Here is a 22,505-nt window from a genome sequence, read left to right as displayed (position 1 = left end):
AACTGGGAAGGTGGCATAAAAATACTTGTAAATAAGTAATTTTTGCACCATTACATGTGCTGGAGTTGGGGGTTAAGGGGTTCACATCTAACAAAACGTCCATGAACAACCCCTCTGCACCTTTCACACACTGAAAATGTGAGGATATTAAAAGATAGTATGCTCCAAGTTATATAATTTGAAATCAGATAAAACAAAAAAACAAAAAAAAACATTTTAAGGAATGAGTGACAATTCTCATGCACTCGAATTCACAGCAGGAGTGGCGGAGGGACTGGGTCAGTTTTTACTTACATGGTATATGGCCAGGACTTTACAAGATTTTCAGGCTTCTGAGTTTTAGATTTTTCATCATCTTTTTTCACTTATGAGTTCTCTTTAAGGGTGTGGGGTGGTGACTGAGGGGAAAGATTTCAAATCCAGCTTGCAGTCTCCATGCTGAAGCCCATGTGCCAATACTTACTTTTCAAATAAAGGAAAAAAAAAACAGCCAACAAAAGATGCAAGTCCTACAAAAGTAACAGCACCTATTGCCCTGCATAATCCATCTCAGCAAGCCTGTAAGCATCTCCCACAAAACTAATAGAGGACATTTCCTCATAATCCTGAGCATTTTCTTGAAAAACCTGTATATAGCTCTTACATTTTCTCCTAACCCTGTTACAGGCCTTTGCAATATCGGACGCTCAGGGCCAGCGCACAAGTTAATCCTCAGTTGGACGTGTGCCCATAACCCCTGATGCAACAAGGGGATCAGCACATCCAAACCAGCGCGAAGCTAATAGCACTCATTTATTTATTTATTTAAAAGGTTTTCTATACCGACATTCGTTAGGTACATCACATCGGTTTACATTAAAACATAACAGTAGCAAAAGTTTGCTTTTACAGAAAACACAGGAATTAAAAACAGTAAGTTGTGGCTATAAATGCCATGTTGATGAGGCTATTAGCTACTACCCCCATGTAAAAAAAAAAAAAAAAAAAATTGTGTGCCCCAAGCACACATTTTAATCCTCAAAAATTAATGCTAGCCCCTGAGCTGGCATTAAGTCTTGAGGCACCCAAAAATCTGAACAGAAAAGCAGAAAATGCAGTAGCGTCTGTTTTCCTAACCCGCACACAGCCATGTCTCCTGGGTACCCAATGCCATGGACGCACTAGGGACACACAATTTATCCCTAGCACGTCCTTTTTAGCGCAGTGGCTCATTTGCCTATTGCATCGAGTGCCCAAGGGAGGTGAATGTGCGCGTGGTAAAAAAAACAAGTGCCCAGTTTGGACGCATGTTTTTTTTATGCACACTTTATTGCATTGTGCCTATCTGGAAGAATCTAACAAGCCAAAGACAACTGACTTTATTGTGTAAAGTTTCCTAAGAAGAACCATGCCAGCCATCATCTCAGTGTAAACGTACAGAAAATGAAAGAATATAGAGGAAAGAAAAGCAAGTGCTTACTCTGTCATGCAGAAACACCAGGGCCTGCAGAATGTCATAGATCCCTGCACAGATCTCTTCAGAGAAAAGATTCTCCAGAACCATTTCCAGGGGCTGCACCCTCTCTGTGACCAGATGAATTCCATCTGTCTCCACCACACAAGACAAGAACCTCAGCAAACAAGGATGGCGCAAAGTCTTTAGGTGCTTCAAAAAAAACCCAAAACAAAACATCAAAATGTTTTGGAATGGTCAAAACAGCTTTCAAAAGGGCAAATTACTACCCCTCATCCCACCTCCCAAAAAAATACAGTGTAGCATGAACAAGGCTGTACTAACTTGTATTTAATCATTATATGCAGATAATCAAAATAAGATCTTCACAGACTGCATCATGGCATTCAGATTTAAAAAGCAATTCAGCTTTAATTCCTTTATCATTTCTCATTTACTAGTTCCATTATTCATTTTTTTGTCCTGACAGAAAGTGTTATGATAGTTGCACAAGGTAGCAGGTTACCTAGACTATCTATTAAACCCTCAAACAGATACTGCCTGCTACTGAGAAAATGGATGGATTTACTATGCATAAATAAGGCTGCACAGAATAGTACATGTATACATTATACAGAATTCACTGTGGGTGCTGTGTGCAACACATGGAAGCATGATTTTATAATTGGTGTATATCTTATTCAGATTGTACTATACATGAAGTATGTATTATATAGGGGGTGCTGTGTGTATAACGGTGTGTATACATTCAGGGCTGGAAAAATCTTAAGTCATCAGGACATGTAAAATCTGGAACTTGATGCCATCCCGCACCCCACAGGAGCCCGGAACAAAAGCAGTAGTAAAGCTGGCAAGAGAATGCAGCGAGGGGCGAAGGCAAAAAAAGGGAAGACAACAAAAAAAGTAAAGCAAACAAAAAAATAGTCCCGGGGGTGGGAAGAAGTTTTCCTGACGCCTAAAAGTTTTCAGAAAATGTTTCCATCTTTATATACAGGATGTGCTGTCTGTAGTATGTGCTGTATTATATAGAATGCATTATGTGTAACATACCACTTATATACGCTACAGAGGTGTGTTGTGTGCTGTATGTGGCATATAGATGACATGGGATGTCCGCGCTATATAGAGAGCACTATATGATGTATACACTCTATACAAGGTACCTTGGCCGCCTTGTTGACCATGTCCTGGTTCTCGGGGCTATACACGAAGACGGACGCGGGCCGCCCCTCCGGCAGCAGGGCGCGGTATAGGGAAACACCAGAGGGTAAAGAGCAGGGCGGCTCTTCCATGGTAAAGCTCCGCAGGGCGCTGCTCTCCGAGCCCATCACCCCAGGGCCCCGGAGCCCGCCTCTGCCCGCTCGCAGGATCCCTCTCCCGGTATCTTTCTGGTTTAGTATCTCGGGTTCTAACAGCTGGGACACTCGACGCTCGATTCGCCGACCTGAGAGGAACCGTCCAATGACGACTTCCATCTGCGACGAGACATCGATGATCGCTGCAGCAGGCACGACACAAGCTGCGCACGTGCAGTAGACTCCATCACCGACACTTCCCCCCAGTCCTTAACCTTCGCCTACACCAGGCTCGAAGCTTGTAACCCGGCGCCCGCTACGCATTCAGCGCATGCTCAGTGGGCTCTTTGCCTTTGGCAAGGTCTATAAATGGAATAACTACTGAAAAATTACAGCAGTTTACAGCTAGAGAAGCAGGTAGCATGGGACACAGTAATATGAGAAAGCATTAGCCCTAAATACAGCAATGAAAGAGCCATTAGGCGCTGCCGGGTCAGGGGCACAGTGGTGACACTTTCCAAAAGGCACCGGCACTTGGCAAGCCCCACAAACCCAACTCATGCGAGCAGGGCACCACCACCCACAGCAGTGTTTTGGGGTGGAGGAGGGGGCGGCTACCTCTCCACCAGACTTGAGCGCGCTGCTGCTGCAGCCAATAGAGCTGGCCCTATGTTTGACAATTTTCAACTCTTAACAATTCACTTGGAAGAGATAAGAGATAGTATCTTCACCAATGTGATACGCATTGCTACGCCTGCCATTAGGAAAACAGTCAGAGGTTGCTAGGATACTAAATAAACCTTCCTTATCAGCCTGCTAGTCAGGATATGTGGATTTATGGAACCCTGCTAGAGACAGCGAACACAATTTTCCCAGTGACATCACTGCTATTAAAAGTGATGCAGCTCACGTTTGCCAGTATGCTCTATCTCTAACAGATGGTGGCACGTGCTAGACTGGTATAGCAGGGTTGGGTTCTGGCCTTTCCTGGTTGAGAAAGAACTTCTGCTTGCGGGGCATCAGGTTGTGGCCTGACTACTCTGCTTGAGGTGAAGTCCTTGGCTCCTGGGGCAAACAAGAATGTTTTGTTCACCTAGTGGATTGGGTGTCCTTTTATGGACAGATCCTAGTTGAGCTCTGAGGTACCGAAAGAATAGGAACCTGCTCCTCATTGTCTTTCTCTCTGTCTCTCCCCCATACGCGCAGCCTTGGCAGTAGAAAGCTGCTTTTGTTTGAAAAACAAAATTTGACAATTGGCTGCCACAGCTTTTTTTTTCAGTTGCTTTAGGGAGGGAGGCATTTGTGACATTCAGCTTGCCTGCAAGGGGGTATGGGATATCTCCTGTTGGTGCAGCTGGCTTAATTGGGGGTGGCTGTTTCAAGTATTGGACAGCAGCTATTTTTTTTCTTCTTTCAGTGCCGAGTCATCCGGACCAGAGCTATCACTGTGGAGGCCAGCACATCTTGAGAACTGTGGATTCATCTTGCGATTCGGTCTGTAACACTGCTGTTTCTCACATGCATGGACAGTCAACTATAGAGGAAAGGCAAGGCCCAGGAGCAGTCACCATTTTAGATGCCTCAGCTAGTTCAATTCATCCTCTGTTAGTTATGGTGTGACTGTAGCCTCTAGTTTTGACTCTGGAGGGAGAGGGAGCTGTAGAAGCAGGTCATATTCTCATCTTTCAGCCTCAAGATAATTTTTTCTTGCAGACTATGCTGCAAGATTTTTATGCCATGCAGAAGGACTCTGGCAATGGTGCTGCGGAGGACCCTAGGCTAGCTCTAGTGCCCAGCATACCTTTAAGTTGCGGTTCTGACCCCAAGTATCCAAGATTTGGCACAGCAGTGTGGTTCCTCAGATTCCCCTCTGGATTCAGTGGAGGATCTAGAGGAGGCAGCAGAACTTGAGAGTCCTCTGGGCTCTAGTGGAAGGGAAATTATCATCTGACTTTAAAGACTCCATGATCAAGTTATTTCAGAAAGAAGTGATGACCTTTCTTACTTCACAGGTAGTGACTTCACTCTAGCTATTGTATTACAAGGTTGTGGAGGATCTGGCCAGGAACCCTATCCTTGAGTGGATGTAAAGGCTTACTAAAGCTTTCCCTCTTCACAGGGCACATAGTTTTAATATAATGGAAGTCTCCTAAAAAAAGGGGGGGGGGGGGGGGGGCTCAAGGGAAATAAGGTCATGAATAAGCTGCATCTTCTTTCAGCAGAGGATATGGAGAACTTATTCAGGGTCCCAAGAACTGACACACTGGTATTGGCTGATGACTGTTCCTGTCCTTAAAGATGCTCAAGATAGATTGATTGGCATCTGAAGCAGGCCTTTTCCTTTTTAGTCTTAAGCAGTTTAGTCCTCTATTTGTGGAGGATATATGGCTTAGGCTTTGGTGCACGAGTTGCAACAGTTTCCTGAAAGTCCAGAGGTTGCTTGTTGGAATCCAGGACTACCATTGTGGAAAATAGATTGTACCACTGGGAAGGATCTCTGCTCGGCCCATAGTGGCAGTTGTTTCAGCGCAAAGGCTGCCTAACTGGGCAGTGAATATAGCATCTAAGACTCAGCTGAGCAAGCTTCCTATTATTGTCTGGAGATTATTGACTGGAGAAGATCTGGAAAAGTTGATTAAGGATCTGGGGGAATTCAAGCACCAGAAACTCCCAGTGGATAGGACCCCTGGGTCTTCTCAGACTACTAGAGGTCATGGATGCTTTAGGGAGGCCAGGAGATATTGCCCAAGGAAATATTTTGGGATTCAGTCAAATAGGTTTTGTGAAAAGGGTCAGTCCTTTAAAGGGACTATGAGGCCCTGGAATGACAATGCTGAGGCATCTCAAAAGTCAGCAGGTCTCTTCCTAGGTGGTTCCAGCAAACTATTGCCTTCTGCAATTCCACCAGAAGTGGATCCTCATCCCATCAGACCAATGGATTCTCACTATGTTTCACAATAAGTATTCCCTAGCTTTCACTGTATCTCTAGCACTTTTAAGGTGTCACCCTGCAAGTTAGACTCCAAGGAGGTAGTGATAAAGGTCACTATGGAGAGATTCCAGTATATCAAAGCAATGGTTCCTGTGCCATTCATGGCACAGGGGCAAGGACACTTCCATCTATTTTGTAGTTCCAAAGAAGTATGGATCCTTCTGGTGGGTCCTCAGTCTCAAAAGGGGTCAACAAATGTCTTTGGGTGTCCCACTTCTACATGGAAACATCTTGCTCTGTCACTGTGGCAGTCTCTCCTCTGCACCTCTCAGAGGTTTGCTTTCACCTTCCCATCAGGGAAGATCTTCAGCTAGGTCTTCACTTTTGCATTATAAGGGAAGCATTTTCAGTTCAGAGCATTTCCTTTTGGGCTCACCATGGCACTGTAGTTGTTCCAGCCTTCTTACACAGAGAAGATACCCTGCATCAGCCATGGCCCAGATTGGAAGCATTGGGTGGATTGGTGGGGGCAGGGAAGGGCAAAACATGTTAGAGAGCTCAGTGCATAGGCTGGGGGATGGGAATGTCTGTAATAGAATTATACCAAATCTTTCAGCTAAAGGTTACCCAAATGAATATAATGTATGTGTGTGTGGGGGTGGGGGCGTTCAAAGAGCTTAACTAACATTGGGAGTTAACCATCTAAACCTCTGCTTTTGATATTTGCCCCTTTTCAGCAGCTAAATTTATGCATCTACTTTCAGTAGGTGCTCCAAATGGTCAGATCTAGACAGTGTGGTTAGGTTAGGGGAGGCACTTTAGCGCTGATTTTCAGCACAGACTAGCTAACTTGGATGCCTAGATTTAGGTGAATCAATTGCAGACTTAAATTCAGGCCAAAATCTGGCCAACTAAGTGAGGTACACAGCACTTTGAAAAATCTACCCCATTGAATAACCTACATCAATCAATGAAAAACTGGAACAGTATGTTGTAGGCTCAGGGAAGTGATTTTGTCCACGCATTGTGAAACCATAGAAAGCTATATGTTTGCTGGAAGCTGGTCTTAACTGTAATTGTATATCCTGATGAAAGGAGATGCACATCTGTATGGTTGTGAATATCAGCACTAAACTTTTAAAAAGTAATACCCACCTTTTATAAAATAGGTGCAACATTCTTTTCTTTGGTGCCTCAGGCCTAACTCACCTGAATCAATGAACACCAATTTTGCTATAGTGGGGTTAATATCAGATACCACTGAAGAGTTAGTGCACGATTTACAGGCTCCAGGAGAGTTCTACCACCAAAGGCATTAAAAAGAAAGTGAAATCTAGAAAGAGACTTTGCAGTTTCCATAACTTGGGAGTACTTCAGACAGCTTCTAACCTTGTTTAATCTAACATATATGGATAATTTCAACACCCTTATACATAAACCTCATTAAAATAAAGCAGAATATCCTAGGGAGATTGGATATTGTTATGTATCTCCTATTAACACTACTTGCCATGGAGATGTATTGCATTCCCTCACTTGATGCATCTAGACTGCTAGAAGTGACCATATAGCAGTGAGGCTTTTGGCTCCTTGTGTGTGAACCCTGGATGCTGAGTGTACTGGCTTACTTTTGCAAGAGCACCAGCTTCTCCCCTGCAGTTATTTCTTCATAGAAATGCTTTGCTCAGCTAATGCTGATCTCTTTATGTTCCAAACAGCTGTTAGGCTGTTGTCCAGGGACACAGAGCAGTGCAAAAAAAAAAAAAAATACAGTTTGAGGTGAATGGTCTATTTTTACTACTTTGTAATTAAGGGAATAAAGACTGAACGGAGCTGGCTTGAATGTTAGTTTGGGGTACACACTCATTTTCAGACTGGCCTCTTCTACAGAATTCAGGGATGTTTAAAAATTATGCACTATAAAATAGTTCCATGGGACTGAGATTAAAATAGCCCCATGGCTGGCTAAAGTGTCCAGATATTTGGCCATTTGTAAGCCGGCTGAAGTATTTTAGTTATGGAGCTAATTAGACAGGGTGTGCATGAAAGAGTCCTGACTGTTCCAGTGTTTCTTTTTATATAATTGTGACGGCTGTTTTTTTTTGTCTTGTGTATGTAAATTTCTTGTATTTTAACTGCTGCATTTTTATATACTGCTCTGAGTGCTTGATAAATAAATAAACATTTACCAGTACATTCTTCAGGAATGTTTCAGTGGAGACCAGAATGATTTTCAGGTCTTAAGCAACTCCCCAATTCTTCATCTAAACAGAAAAGAATAGCAAGAGCAGCTAGGTACGGGAATTGGGCTGGTTAAGGAGGGGGAGAAGCAGACAGGAAAATACCTTATTACCCCTCAACCATATAACAGACTCCATACACATTAGAAACTAGTCTGGAAAAACAAAAATAAGATTATATTTGGAAGTAGAAAGGTTTGCTGCAAGCATCATCAATAATTCTCGTGAGCAAATGATTGTGCACTATCCTTATCAAAACAACAGACACAAGCGGGTAAGAGTATTCAGTGTTTATTTGGGGACCAGGTTCACAGGCACAGTTCATGTTGAAGTATCAAACCTACCCACTACTGGGATTCATTCTTATTGAAATGCTAATTTCACACTGCTACTACATGGTTCATGTCACTTTCTTTTCTTATTTATTTTACCCAAGCATGCGTATCAAACTATTTGATCTGTGTGAACATCTTACAGTGCAGGATGCACTTCATCTCCATAGCACTTCTATTACCTTTAACAATACCATTTTTTCGGCAGCACAAAGCAGTAGCAGGAACATACCATACCATGACATCTTGTTCCACTGCTCCAGCATGGACCCCTCTGGCTCTAAAGAGAGACAAACAGCCCTACAATAAAAAGAATCCCACTTTGCTCTACCTTTAGCACAGAAACAACATGGGTTTCTACAGCAGAATGGCATCAAAAAAGCTAGGACTTCTAGGGCTGCAGACTCAGCAGAAATCTGGCACCTTTTCCAGGAGCAGTAAAATCCATGCAGCATAGTGCAGTTTCTGTAACTGAAAGAGGCTGGGGAGATAAGAAGAACAGTGTTCTTCCATGAACAAGCATGGGCGATATTTTAAGGCTCTGAGAAGATAGAACTTTGAGATATTCCAGTTTTTGCTTCAATTAGGTACATCTGCATTTTTGTTTTTACTTTCAGGGGGTATAGCTAAGGACACCTTATCCTTTAAGATGAGATGAAATAACCTCATATCAAAAGCTGGCATGGGTCAAAATGCTGCACAATGGAGATCTTAAAACAGGGAGAGATTGCAAACATCCATGTCTCAGGCAGGGGATGATGCTGAGTCCTTTCTCTGGTGTCTTCTGGGGTTCCAATTTACTTAGCTCACACTCTCCAAGTACATGCAGAAATGTGAATACTTTTCAGGAATTTCACTGGAGACTCACACATATTAGCTTCAGTTTCCAACAATAAAGAAGCCAGAGCTCTGGAGGATAGGATACAACATAGATCAGTGGGAAGAGTTACAGGCTATGCAGCAAGGTTACTTTATGGAAAAAGGATGGGGACTTCCTACAAAGGGCATCTAGTTCACAACATTTCTGACTAAAGGTTACAATACAAGCTTCGCATATTAGAGGAGGGGGCAGTTTTTTTTATATCCACTGAATAAGTTAGGAGATGTGTCTTACCAGATGAGATCCAGTATAAATCAGCATTTTGTACGCCAAAGGCTGGTCAGCTGCACATATGATGCAAACTCTTCCTTAGGGGTCAATTTTCAAAGGAGTTAGTGCCTAAATTGGCACATTTAAAAATTGACTAGGGCTGAGTGTCTAAATTTAGGGGCCTAAAAATGGGCAAGGACAGGCTGGGGGAAGTAAGTTAGGAGCCAAAGATTGATTTTTCAGTGCTGGGCACTTAAATTGGCTGAAATAGCAGGCCTAGATGTGGCCAGCCAGCACTTCCCAATCCTCCCAGCCAATTCTAAAATAAAGTACAGCCAAGCACACCTTTCCCCACACAACCGAATTCTAAAGGGAACTGCAGAACTATGGCCAACAGCACCCGAGACTCCCCTCTCATCCAAATTAAAAATTAAGCCTAGGGTTAACAGTCCCACCCCCGCTCCCTTCCACAACCCCCAGAAGCCCCCTCAAGCCAAGCTAGGAGGATGAGACAGGCTTACTTCCTCCCAGCTTAGTATCCAGTATGGCTTTGACAACACTCAAGCCGTGCTTTAATTTTTAATTGAGTGGGTGGAAAGGAGGTTTTGCTGCTGGCTGCACTTTGCCTTTGAATTGGGCGGATGGGTGTCATCCGCCATGCTCTACTTTTGAAGCGAGTGGGTGGGGATAGGGGTGTGACTATTGTTGGCCTCACCCTACATTTAATTTTTGAATCGAGCATGTGGAACAGGACATGGCCAGCTAGCACTGATTTTCAGCACCACCCAGCTAAGTTTAAGCATCCAAAAGGCTGAGTGCCCCAGTTCGAGGTGCTTAGAGTTAGAATGATTTCCAACCAAAAATTTTTGCTGGCTTGATTCAGTTGAAAATCAGCATAAGTTAGCTGGCCACAATTTGGCTGGTTAGTTTAAGTGCTTTGTTTTTTGTAAATTGCCATTTTGGCAGGCAGCGCTGAAACCAGTTTTAGAATTTGGTCTCAAAACTGTTTGCACCGTCAGTTAATTTTTTTCATGCCAGGAAATTTTCTGCTTTTCGCTTTGGTTGCTTTTATGAAAGTAGAGCAGTCTCACCCTACGTACTGGAGACACTTTGGTATCTGAGACACCACTCTGTAACAGAGAAACAAACTGGTTGTCTATGAAGGATCAAATAAGACATCTTTTAAGTAACAAATTTCACAATCGATACTAAGATTGTCTTTGTATGTAAAGTGTACTGCGTTTTTCTTATTGTTTGATCCTCAAGTAACACAAGCAACAGTGTGTATGGACTATCAGAAACAAAACAGAATGTTCCATTTAAATCTGAGCGGTCTAACTGGTTAGACTTGTGCCTTATTTTACAGACTTCACTGTTCAATACTGCTCTGTCTGTGAGAGTACTGGGCAAACATAGCACAAACCTGTCCTGAAGCTTGGACACATCTCTGGATACACAGCACTCCACCATAACATTGTGGTGTTGCTACAGGCATTTAATGGGTTCAAATTAAGCTGTAGCAAGCACCGAGGGGTATTTTACATGGAGCTTACATAAAAATAATCCACAGGATACAGACTACAGAAATAAGACAAAAGGGCATGCACTACAGAGGAGCAGTCTGGTAGAACCATTCAGGTTTGTGCAGAAAGCACTGAACTGCCTTAATAAACACACAAAGTGCTGTTTTGTCAGTCTACAAAGTTTTTCTCACTGGCTTTCAAGTCTTAGGACAAATACTGTACAAAAATGAAATAAATAAACTAAGAAAAAGAGCCAATGTGTGAGGCTTCCAGAGGTTGGAAGATAACAGATGAAAGCTTGCCTCCATATGCATTTAAAAAAAAAAAAATCACACACACCATGGAGTTACTGCTCTGCATGCCCTACTAGGATCTAAAAAGGGACTGTGGGATGAGAAGCAGCTGCCTTGGGAGCTCAACCGTGACTATCGGGTTCCATATCCATAGTAGTATGGTTCATCTGGGCGATATCCATATGCGGTTGCTGGGCGCCCAGGTACTCCCACAGGTGGACCGAAGCCATCAACCCCGATGCTGGCAAGACAGAGAGAGACAAAGCACAGGTGAACAACATCTGGTACTGAGAAACAAAAAACCAAAAACCCACTGTTCATGATGTATCAGTTTTAAGAAAAAACATGTTTCCAGGCCTTCAAAGCAGAAGCCTGAAGTATGATTATGAGACAACCACAAGTCCCTCATTATCTTCCCATTTAACCTTACGTACTGCAATCCACAGACCCTACCTGATCTCTAGATCTATGCTGGCTTCCCCTCCATCGATGAGCCTCTGTGCCTGTCCCATGCTTTCTTGAATTCTCTTACCATTTTTGCCCCACCACCTCCAACAGGCAGCTGTTCTATAAATACCCCCTCATCCTTCCTGTGAAAATGAATTGACATCACGTACAAGAGATGCCATACCTTCACAATGCTCTTCAAGAGTAAAATTTATATAAAGTTGCCAAAGACTGTAGCACCATGTGGATCGTGGCTAGGTCAAGCAACTCAAAGCTAACAAGTGGCCTCTGGAGACAGACAAATACCTATTGTACTTGAAGGTAACTCACCTTAGGCTACCCATGAAAAGGAATGAGCTTAATCTAAAAAAGTAAATACATTTTGTTTTAGGTTTTCAGGAAAGTCAAGTGGCTCATGATACACAATTTCCTGGCTTAAAAAAACAAACAAAAACAAAAAAACACATGTCCACTCAGACAGATTCATCCTGTTAAAATATAAGAATCAAAATTAAATGCCATTGTGATTTTTATTTCAGGTACACTGTAAAGCTATGAGAGCAGATTGTGATGTCAGCCATTGTGAATGCTGCTCTACTGCCCCTAGCAGGGAAACTGCCAGCTAATGAGCGCTCCAGAAAGAAGAAACACAACTGCTGGCTGCTGCAGTAAAACAAATGTACCAAATAAACTAAAAACAAGAATAAAACTGAAAGTAACATCAAATGCTAGCACCTTTCAGAACTGTATTGTAATATCACCGCCTGCCATTAAAAAGACTTTACCATGACTTTAAAATGGATGTAGTGAGCATGTTCTCCCTCAGGACTTTGGTACTAAGAGAGTGCATTTCACTTCTCAGCAGCCAGTTGCTTCTGGATCTCCTTCAACGTGTGCAGTAAGTGCAGCTCCCCCTTACCCTCTGCCCCGAACCTAACAGGGCGCTGCAGTGGGGGCAGGCAGAGACGCTCAGCAGGCTGCTGGAAGTGAGGGAACAAAAGTTGTTTTTTTTAATTAGCAAGTGACTTTTTTCTTTGGGAGGTGCTTTAAAGCGGGAGAATATTGCAGCTTGGGTGAAACTGAAATGCATCTTCCGGAGGCTTTTAATGTGACTTTATATTAGTGTATTCGGGTCATTGTAGACACTAACATTAGTGACATAGGAAATGACGGCTGATAAAGACTTCATGGTCGTTCCAGTCTGCCTAGCAAGTTTCTTATGGTAGTAACTGCTGCTCCGTGCAGGTTACTCCCATGCTTTCTGTTAAGGGTAATAACTGCCAGGCCCATGCAGGACAAGACAAACGTATGGCAGGGGCGTGAAGAAAAATAATATGCAAAATGTATTCATTATTTAATTCTTTTTTATCTGATCCTGTATTTGTTGTATTATGATTTATACTTGTATATTTATTACTGGATTTTATATTGTTTGTTATTGTATTATGATTGATTTTGCTTGAATTTCACTTTGAAATGTTCTATCAGACACAAACTATCAAATTTAAAAATAAACTAAAAAGCTGTTTTGCTTGGGTGTGAATCAAATAGCTCAATATAATGTTATATTTTGGCCTAAGAAAGTAAACAAGTTTGAGTAATAATCTCCATGTGATAAACTTTTGTATTAGTGATACAAGAGGATAACAGCAGACAAGTTTACCATGTTAAGTGTATGCTACATACTATTTATAAATACATTTTGTAAGGATAAAAGGTTGTGAGAGTGCAAATTTACTTTATTCTTTGAAATTCATCTGAATGAGGAACTCTTATCACTCATCTGAAAGAGAGAATTAGATTACAAATTTACAACATGGCTTGGCGTGTAATCTTACTGATCCGTGCAGAGAGCTCCAGCGACCTTAGTATGTTACTGTAAGTATAATACAAATCTTTAATATATTATAAAAGGGTGGTTGTCTGTAAAATTTAGCATATAAATCTGCACATAAATATTGCCAGCTGGGCAGGAGAGGAGGCGGCAGTATAGTCTCACCAATGGAACCTGTGCATCCATGTCTTCCACTCCTGACAAAGCATACGTTTGTACTATACACTTACGCGGATAAACCTGGCTGTGTGCGCTGGCTGCTGCTCTGCTGGTGGAAACGGTAGCCCTACGTTCAGATTCACACTTCTGTCAGCAGTGGGTTCAGCCTTGCAGTCTAGCCCTATCACCATCAGAATCTTCCCTCTTTTATTCGCTTTCCTGCCTCACCCACATGACCTTCCTGAGAATAAATTGCTTTACATCTGGCAACAGAAGGTCAAAAACAGTTTCAAAGTGTAACTGGATCATAGCTGTGCAATTTTTATAATTCCTGATTGTTTCTCGGGCTAAAAAAAAAAAGAGAAGTAATGGACTGCAGCTGACTTGGGTCTTGTCATCAAGTCAGCATTAAAAAAAAAAAAACAAAAAAACACCCCTATTTGTTCTTCTTCTTCCATACACACAAGTTGAACACTTAGAGCACTTAATTACACACCTTTAGTCATACAATATCAAAGCATGATACAATACTAAAATACAAGCATCCTATATAGACTAAAAAAAAAAAAAAATTCAACAAGTCATTTCTCCTCATCATCTCCACCTCCTTACAACTCAGTTACCTAAAGAGGTAAAGAGCCACGACTTGGCCAACTTCCGAAACTTCATGTAATTTAACTCAGTTCTCATCTCCAAGGGTAGCTCATTCCATAGTAGTAGCCCATAAAAACTGCAGGCTGTGTGATGAGTAATTGCCATTTTTAAACCTGCTAAGCCCGGAAGGTCCAACAATGCCCGTTGAGAAGATCGTAATAGCCAGCCCAGGCTCATTTTTAATGAAAACCTGTGCCAGATATTTAGGCCACCCCAGTTATTCAGCAAGTAACAGGATACAGTAAAGTGGTTTACTGAAATTTATACAGCATAGCTCACACTGTGCCCACAGGCAGCAGTTCACTGTACAAAGGTATACTCAAGGCAAAAAAAAACAACACATACTATTAAAAAAATGTTATCTGTTTCAGGACTCTAAAACTTTCCACACTTCTAAAAGCTTCCTGTTGCTTGTGTGTATCTTGTGACAGATGTACAGCAAACAGAATGTCATTTTATCAGATTCTCCTTTGTTATGGCCCTGGCCTTTCCCTCCCCTCAATTACGAGCAGGGGGGGGGGGGGATAAAAAAAGGAACTACTTTGGTTAATACATTCCAACCTCTCCAAATAAAATATAAAACAAATTTGTTTTATTCTGAAAGCTTAGAATCAGGGAGCTAATGTATAAGGCAAGGGTGGCTGACTCTGGTCCTCAAGCATCACAAACAGGCCATGTTTTCAGATATCTACAATTAATATGTATAAGATAGAGCTGAATATAATACAGGAAGTGCATGCAAACCTATCTCATGCATATTTATTATGGATATCCTGAAAACATGGCCTGTCTGAGGCTCTCAAGGACTGGAGTTGGCCATCCCCTGGTATATGGCCTCTCTCCTTCCAAGAGATCTTATTAGGAGATCGTATTTGGTCTTTAAAGTTAAATTTAAACTTACCTGAATTTCCTTTCCTATCAGACTAGTCCAGATAAGTGGGTTATGTCCCACCTGTCAGCATTTGGAGACAGAGAAAAAAAGCTCAAAGCTGATTTTAGTCCCCCTATAAAGGGTCTGATGCTACCATCAGCTTGTCAATAACTTGTGTCAAAACTAAAACAGCCACAGGCAATTATTTGTTTTGGTTTGCATATCACCATCAAAACCAAAACCTGATGTAGCCAAAAGCTTCACGCCATGGTCATTAAATCAGGAATTACATATTTCTTATATTACAGTCATGATTAAATCAATTAACTTCAGAGTGAGGAGCAATGTACTTGCTGCTAGTTTTTCTGAATTTATCACACTTAGAGCCTTTGATTGTTACAGCTTCCCCTGCCCTGGGTAGGTTCTGGACTGGTCTGGCAGGACTAAATGAAAGGAAATTAACAGGCAAGTTTAACATTTGAACTTCCTTATCAGCCATGCCAGACCAGGCCAGACAAATGGGTCACAATAGCTCTCAGGACTCCTGCCTCCAAGGCATAGCCTTTTCCAGCCTGCACAACCACACTGAGATGCTTATAGCAGAGATGTAATTCAGACAAGGGCACCACCCTGCCATTATCCTCTGGAAAACCAGGTTCTGATTCTGACTAAAAAGTCCTACACCCTTGTCGAGTGGGCTTGTCAACCCTCTGGGATATGTAATCTAATGCTGGAGCCGGCTGAAGCACTCATCGCCTTGATACCTCCTGAAATCAATACCTTAGAAACCACATCAAAGATCTATCCAAGAAAATCCTGATCACCTACAAAATATCTCAACGGTGACCTACAACTTGAGAATGGCTGTCCTTGTTCTAGCCTACATTGTCCAACTTTCTCACAATTATAAGTGAGAAAAGCCCAATTCTGATAGGAGTGAAATATTACCCTTAGAAGAGAGTAGTACTGGGTACAGAAATACCCTTTCCTTTAAAATTACCAACGGCCACTGTTACAGTTTCAGCTGCTATGCAGCCTCCCCTCCACCAGGGGGACCCTGAAGAGCATACCCTCCAGGCTGGTCAAGCTTCTCCCGCCTGCCTGCACCACATGCAGACTCCAGCACCTCATAACTCTTCCTTGTCAATCCCAAGATGCTTCTGTATTGAATCTCCCTTGGCTCCTTTCTTTAGCCATCTTTGCCTTGCAGCCTACCCAGGCCTATCCTAGCCTCGCCCTGCCTCGTGGTCTCCGGGTCTTCTGACCACAGCCTTGCCTCGTGGTCTCCGGGCCTTCTGACCACAGCCTAGCCTCGCCTTGCTTCATGGCCTCCGGGCCTTCTGACCACAGCCTTGCTTCGTGGCCTCCGGGCCTTCTGACCTCAGCCTTGCTTCGTGGCCTCCGGGCCTTCTGACCTCAGCCTTGCTTCGTGTCCTCCGGGCCTTCTGACCTCAGCCTTGCTTCGTGGCCTCCGGGCCTTCTGACCACAGCCTTGCCTCGTGGTCTCCGGGCCTTCTGACCACAGCCTAGCCTCGCCTTGCTTCGTGGCCTCCGGGCCTTCTGACCTCAGCCTTGCTTCGTGTCCTCCGGGCCTTCTGACCTCAGCCTTGCTTCGTGTCCTCCGGGCCTTCTGACCTCAGCCTTGCCTTGTGTCCTTTGGATCTTCTAAACCTCTCCTTGTCTTGCCCCTTGGGGCTTTCCTGTATCACTGCCTTCAGGCTTTATGTTCCATGTTCTGTGTTGTCCTTGTCTCATCCTGTCCTGTCTTGTCTTAATCTGTTCCTGTCTAAGCATCAGTTCCAAGTCTTACTTGCACTCTATTCCAGTCCAAGCCTCAGTTCCAGTCTTACCTGCTCTGTTTCAGGCCAAGCCTTGGTTCCAGCTTTACCTACACTCTGTTCCAGGCCAAGCCTTGGTTCCAGCCTTACCTATACTCTGATCCAGTCCAAAATTTGCACCAGCCTTACTGATATGTCCAAGCTTTCTTCTGCTGTACCAGGCTTTCCAGACTTTGCTCCAGCTTTGCCAGACTGTCCAAGCCTTATTCCAGTCTCGCCCTGAACCACTCCAGGGGTGGTGTTCCCCACATTCTGTACAGTTCAGAGCCATAACAACCACCAAGGAGACCAACTTCATCAACAAGCCTCAAAGAGAATCCTTATGAGGCTTGAAAGGAAGGGAAGTCAGATCCCTTCAAAACTAAGTTCAGGTTCCAAGTCAAATAGACATTCCGCAGCAGAGAACTTATGTTCTTGCCTCCGTGGAAGAAAGTTTTCCATCCGAGTAGCGAGAGAGCTTCTGTGATTGTGTCCCTTGCAACAAGAGAGAGCTGGTCTCTGCCTGCTATGAGTTATGCCTTCATCCTAGTTTCCTCTGACAGGAGGGCAACATTAAAGGAATGGATCCCTCAAAGAAAAAATATTGCCTCTTCGGTAAATCCACCTTATAGAGGCTCCAAACAGTTAGATCTTCACTATCCAGTCTAGGTCTCTCAACAGCCAATGTTATAAAAAAGAAAGGAAGATATCTAGGGAATAATCCTCTGCTTACAGTTTCAGAACTCAGTCTAGGGAATGTCCAGGCTCCTGGCAGGAACTCATGCAGGAGACTGAATACCACTCATGGTTCTACAAAGATAGCCAAACCCCCAGGGGCTCCTGCTTTTATTTTTTGGCTGAAGAACTTGCACATCTTGGAACTTATGTCGTTATATATTTATTTAAAATCATGTATTAATTGCTTAACTGCTAAATCTCTCTAAGTGATGTACAACATAATATATTTCAGATCATAAAACACATTTTACAATTATCATCCAATAATCATACCACAGAATAAAATCCGCCTCCTGAGAATAGAAAAATCAATATTTGGCAACATCACCCATTAACTTCACCAGGTTGATCTGAAATTCACTCTGTTGGTGCCCCACTTGACCACTGGTAGATAGAGACTGCTTCTGCCAGTCCTTACACTTCAGGGTCTTGAGTGTCAGCTCAAAAGATTTGTCTGTACGATGACTGTGTTGACCATATGAGCTGCTGCTAGGTACTGCAGGGGTATTCCATCTCAGATTAAACTGGACTCACTGTTGCGAGGTGGGCACCTTGGGGTGTATGCTGGGGTATTGTGACACTTGACCTGCAGGGTAATCCTTGAGAAATGGCTGACCCTGTGACAGCACGGACAAGTAGTTAAGCATTTACCAAAAGAAAAACAATAATGTGGCGATACGGATGTCTTACTTAAGAAACACTGCTCATGATCTCACCCTAAACATGGGTTGGTTACGCTCAAGGGTGACCCTGGAGTCACTTCAACTACTCTCAAGAGAAGAACAATCAGCATCTCTAATGCCTCTTCTTTCTTCAGCATTAGCTAGCAGTCCTCTTATTCCAACAGACTAAACATTTTATCTCATTTCAACTTCTTTGGGAATTACAGAGATGCTCCAGTAGTCTAAACTACTTGCCCCAGCTCCATTAACAACCTAGCTTCAGGCTCCAAATGTCACTTTAAATCCTTTTACTGTGATTTTAAGTCAGAGACATTTAACATGGCTGGGATTTCCTGTAGAATAACTTCATTCCCCTTAAGCTTTCAGTCCCAATGTTTAGCTGGCTTCAGCTTCAGCTCCCAAGACCCAGAAGTTGCATGGTCTCAGTCCCTTTGATTGCACAGTCATTCCTTCCTTTTTCCTCCTTTTGAAAAGTGAAAACACAGCAGGGCTTTCAATGACAGCAGCTTTTTATTGGTAGGAGGTTTGCACATAAGCATCTTTTCACTTCAGCAGATTCATATCACTCCTCACAAAGAGGCAGAAACAGTTCTCAAGACAGAAATCATAATACACTTTGCAGTGAAACAGCAGTCGTAATATCCCCACAGGCTGTAGAAGTCTCATTTTCCAGGCTTAACCCCCAAACAGCTGATATTCAATTAGTGTTGGCTACAGTCTTTCCCTATTTCTGGCAGTCCCTTACTCTTAGTTAACCTCCTTCTAAGGCAGCTATAACAAAATGTTTGATTCCTGCTGGGCTTCTCTGTCTCTCAGCTTTACTTTCCTACAGTGTGAGCCCTTATCTTGACCATTTGCTTCTCACATAAGCTGCAATAGATCCTGTCTCTTAGTAAACATACTGCTCTTTACCTCAGCACTAGCTAACAGACCAAACTGTCGTCCCCCCTCCAAAAAAAATCAAACACCTGGGGAACAGGCCTCTGTATGCTCACCCTGCATTTTCATGTGTTTAGCTCTATCTAGTTCCCCACAGGAATTCTAGGAAGTCTCTAACTTATTCCTCACAAGGAAAAACATAGTCCTGAAGCTTAAAGATACCAGCTTTCTTAGCTTTCTCTCTCTAGAAAGAAAAATTTCACTTAATCTTGTGGGTTGTTTGTTAATTCCTTCTTCTGGATCTGGGTCCTCTGACTCTTCCTCCATTTCACCAAACTCTGAGCTGCCTCTCTGGTCTTGGGGTCTCAATCTCTGTAGCTCTTCGGTGCAGGTTGCTATATGCCTTTCTGCTTCCTCTATTACTGGAAGAACTCTTTTCATACAGGTGCTAGACTACTACTTCAGGAGTGGGTGACCACACCCTATCACACCTGCCTACTCAAATCATCCTAGCAACCTACTCCCAAGACTTCTGGGATTTGTAGTCCTTCCTGGCATCCATCTTAGTAGCATGCTGTTTCTAACTCTCCCAAAGGCTCCTATTGGAGGAGGTCTAGAGATTTTCTGCTTTTTGAAGGGCAAACTAAGTGAAACATCATAGTCCCTTACCAGAGTACCTGAGAGCTACTAGATTCACATCAATTAATGATACTACACTAACCATCACCACACAGGCTGCCTTCTCTCAAGCTAGAGGCCAGGACAACTAGACAGTTAGTTCTGGTTATCACTCTAGACCTGGACCTGTTGGTTCTCCATTAGGATTCCTGTCCCTGTTTCTGCTGCCCCAGACCATAATTCCCCTCCTAATCTATGATGCAATGGAGACTGCAAATCCATTCCCTACAGGAGACAACTATGAAAAGCTACCTGCTCAGGCTCCATCTAACCTCTCCAAGAGAGGGAATGTGGCCTTGCAGCATTAAACTACTGGATAATTGATTAAGACACAAGGGTCTGCACTGAAGGTACTGCATTCGGGTACCTTTCCCTGGAGCCTACAAGCTGCAAAACAGGCCATGCTTAAGGAGGGCATGGGAGATCTGGGCCATAAGAACACTTTTTTCTTTGTATATGAGAGGGCTTTCCGATATAACAGAGAATGGGAAGGACTAACTGCTGTTCAGGATAGTTTCTCAATCAAGGGACGCCACACCTCAATAACCCTGGCTATGGCTAAATAGCTTTCCTGCTCTGATTTGGCCTGAGTAGTCAGACATCTGACTAAAGGAGAAACCAGAGTCCTTCCCTGCATAGAAAGGCCTTTACTATCCCTTGATCAACAGATACCCAGGGTCATATTTAGCACAAGGGGACAGCCTAACACCTACTGGGAATGTATCCAGGATAATGCATGTGAGGGGACAGCTTAACACCTATTGGCAATGGATCCAGGATAATGCATGTGAGGGGGACAGCCTAACACCTACTGGCAATGGATCCAGGATAATGCATGTGAGAAATACACGGTAATAACTCCTGGAAGAGATAAGAGGAATGCCCTATGTATCCATGTGCGGAACTTCCTAAGATGATGTCTTCATTTTTCACAGGGACCTGAAGAACAGGAGAACTCACAATCCTTTCTGGGAGATCTGAAATAAATAGTATTAAGTCCTTGACCTCTTTCAGTGGAGAGACAGGGCCCCTTGGCTGATCTAACCAACCTAATACCATCATTCTCAAAGCCTATCCTGAGGGCAATAGGGAAACCCCCTAAGTGGAGTCCATCTAACCAGAGCATAAGAATACAAGGAGTGTCTGTGAGGGAGCATGCCAAGTACACAGTAGCCAAGCCCATTATCCTGGAATACCTCATTGAAGGGCAAGAGCTGATTGAGCAGTTTGTAGTCTCTGAAGGCTCCAACAAGGACTGGTATTGAGGGGCTGGAGGGAAGGAAGGACTTCTGATAAGCATCCTTAGCCAGCCTTTGTCCCTAAACTTCATATAAAGGGTAAAACTGTAGAAAAAGATCAAGACTGAAATGGCCATCACTGTGTGGGATAGAAATAAAGCCATTATCTTTGATCAGACCTACAATAATGGTGTTAAGGTTTTTGATGAGTTCTAATTCAGCAGTTTCATGCTGGAGTGTTCCTTTGAAGTTCCTTTTTAGGAATGTGGAAACCTTAAGGTCAGATACAGACATCCAGGAAGATTGAAATGTTCTACTAGTTTCTGAAAGTTAGAACAACTTTTCCTCCACTCCTGCACCCAGAAACCACTCCTCTACCTAAGGTGCATCAATGACATCTTCATCATCTGGACCCATGAAACTTGAAGCACAAAGAATTTCACCAAGAATTCAACAAAAACCAACCCACCATCAACCTGAGCCTGGAACATTCCTCACAACAAATCCACTTTCTGGACACAAGAATCACATTATACTTGAAATCCAAAGACTCCCAAGTACACATACATGCCTCCAACCTTGTACCAACAGGTCCCACTGATCCTATGGTATAATCGCATCTACTCCGACTATTTAAAGAGGAACTCCCATCTGGAGAAATTACAACAGATATCTTTGGAATTACAGTACCCACTCAATGAGGTAAGAAAACAGATCAACAGTTCCAGACAAATACCCAGGAACGCTCTGCTATAGGATCATCTCAAAAAAGAAAACAGAACACCTCTGGATGTTACTATAGCTCCCATCAAGGATCTACAACCCATCCTGGACAATACCACCCTTTCACAGGCCATGGGTGGCAAGCCTATCCTGACCTACTGACAGCATCCCAACCTCAAACAGATACTCAGCAGCAACCACTAATTGTACAACAATGACATCAACTCATGAACCATACCCTGCCAGAAATCAAGATATCAACTCTGTCCACATATTAACTCAGGCAACACCATCACAAGACCCATCATCATCAACTGCAACATCCAGAGCTTGTTCACCTGCGCTTCTTCTAGTGTAATATATGCCATTACCTTCCAGCAATGCCCCTCTGCTGTCTTATATAGGACAAACAAGTCAAGAGCTAAGGAAAATAATAAATGGACATAAATCTGACTCTAGAAATGGTAATATTCAGAAACCAGTAGGAAAATATTTCAACCTTCCAGGACATTCTCTATCTGATCTTAAGGTTGCCATACTCCTAAAAAGGAACTTCAAAGAACCATTCCAGTATGAAACTGCTGAATTGGAACTCATCAAAACACCATCACCCTAGGTCTGAACAG

General features: G+C 43.0%; 2 protein-coding genes across 3 annotated transcripts in view; both read right to left on the bottom strand.

Annotated features, from left to right (window-relative positions):
• The window catches only part of SCYL3 (SCY1 like pseudokinase 3), a 57,698-nt gene extending 54,556 nt beyond the window's left edge, over nucleotides 1–3,142 (bottom strand). Inside the window, exons 1-2 of one of the 2 annotated variants that reach the window (XM_029618132.1) lie at nucleotides 2,617–3,142; nucleotides 1,460–1,645 (exon numbers count right to left, since the gene is read on the bottom strand). In XM_029618132.1, coding sequence (XP_029473992.1) covers nucleotides 1,460–1,645; nucleotides 2,617–2,928 — 498 coding nt within the window. In that variant the 5' untranslated portion in view covers nucleotides 2,929–3,142. The remainder of the gene's footprint in view (nucleotides 1–1,459; nucleotides 1,646–2,616) is intronic. The other variant, XM_029618131.1, reaches the window with a different exon arrangement.
• A 5,053-nt stretch (nucleotides 3,143–8,195) lies between these two features.
• The window catches only part of KIFAP3 (kinesin associated protein 3), a 204,249-nt gene continuing 189,939 nt past the window's right edge, over nucleotides 8,196–22,505 (bottom strand). The window contains exon 20 of the mRNA XM_029617575.1: nucleotides 8,196–11,399. Coding sequence (XP_029473435.1) covers nucleotides 11,291–11,399 — 109 coding nt within the window. The 3' untranslated portion in view covers nucleotides 8,196–11,290. The remainder of the gene's footprint in view (nucleotides 11,400–22,505) is intronic.

The sequence above is a fragment of the Rhinatrema bivittatum genome, chromosome 10 (assembly GCF_901001135.1).
Source record: "Rhinatrema bivittatum chromosome 10, aRhiBiv1.1, whole genome shotgun sequence".
Taxonomy (NCBI): domain Eukaryota; kingdom Metazoa; phylum Chordata; class Amphibia; order Gymnophiona; family Rhinatrematidae; genus Rhinatrema; species Rhinatrema bivittatum.
Note: the sequence above shows the minus strand (reverse complement) of the source record. Positions and strands in the feature narration are given on the sequence as shown.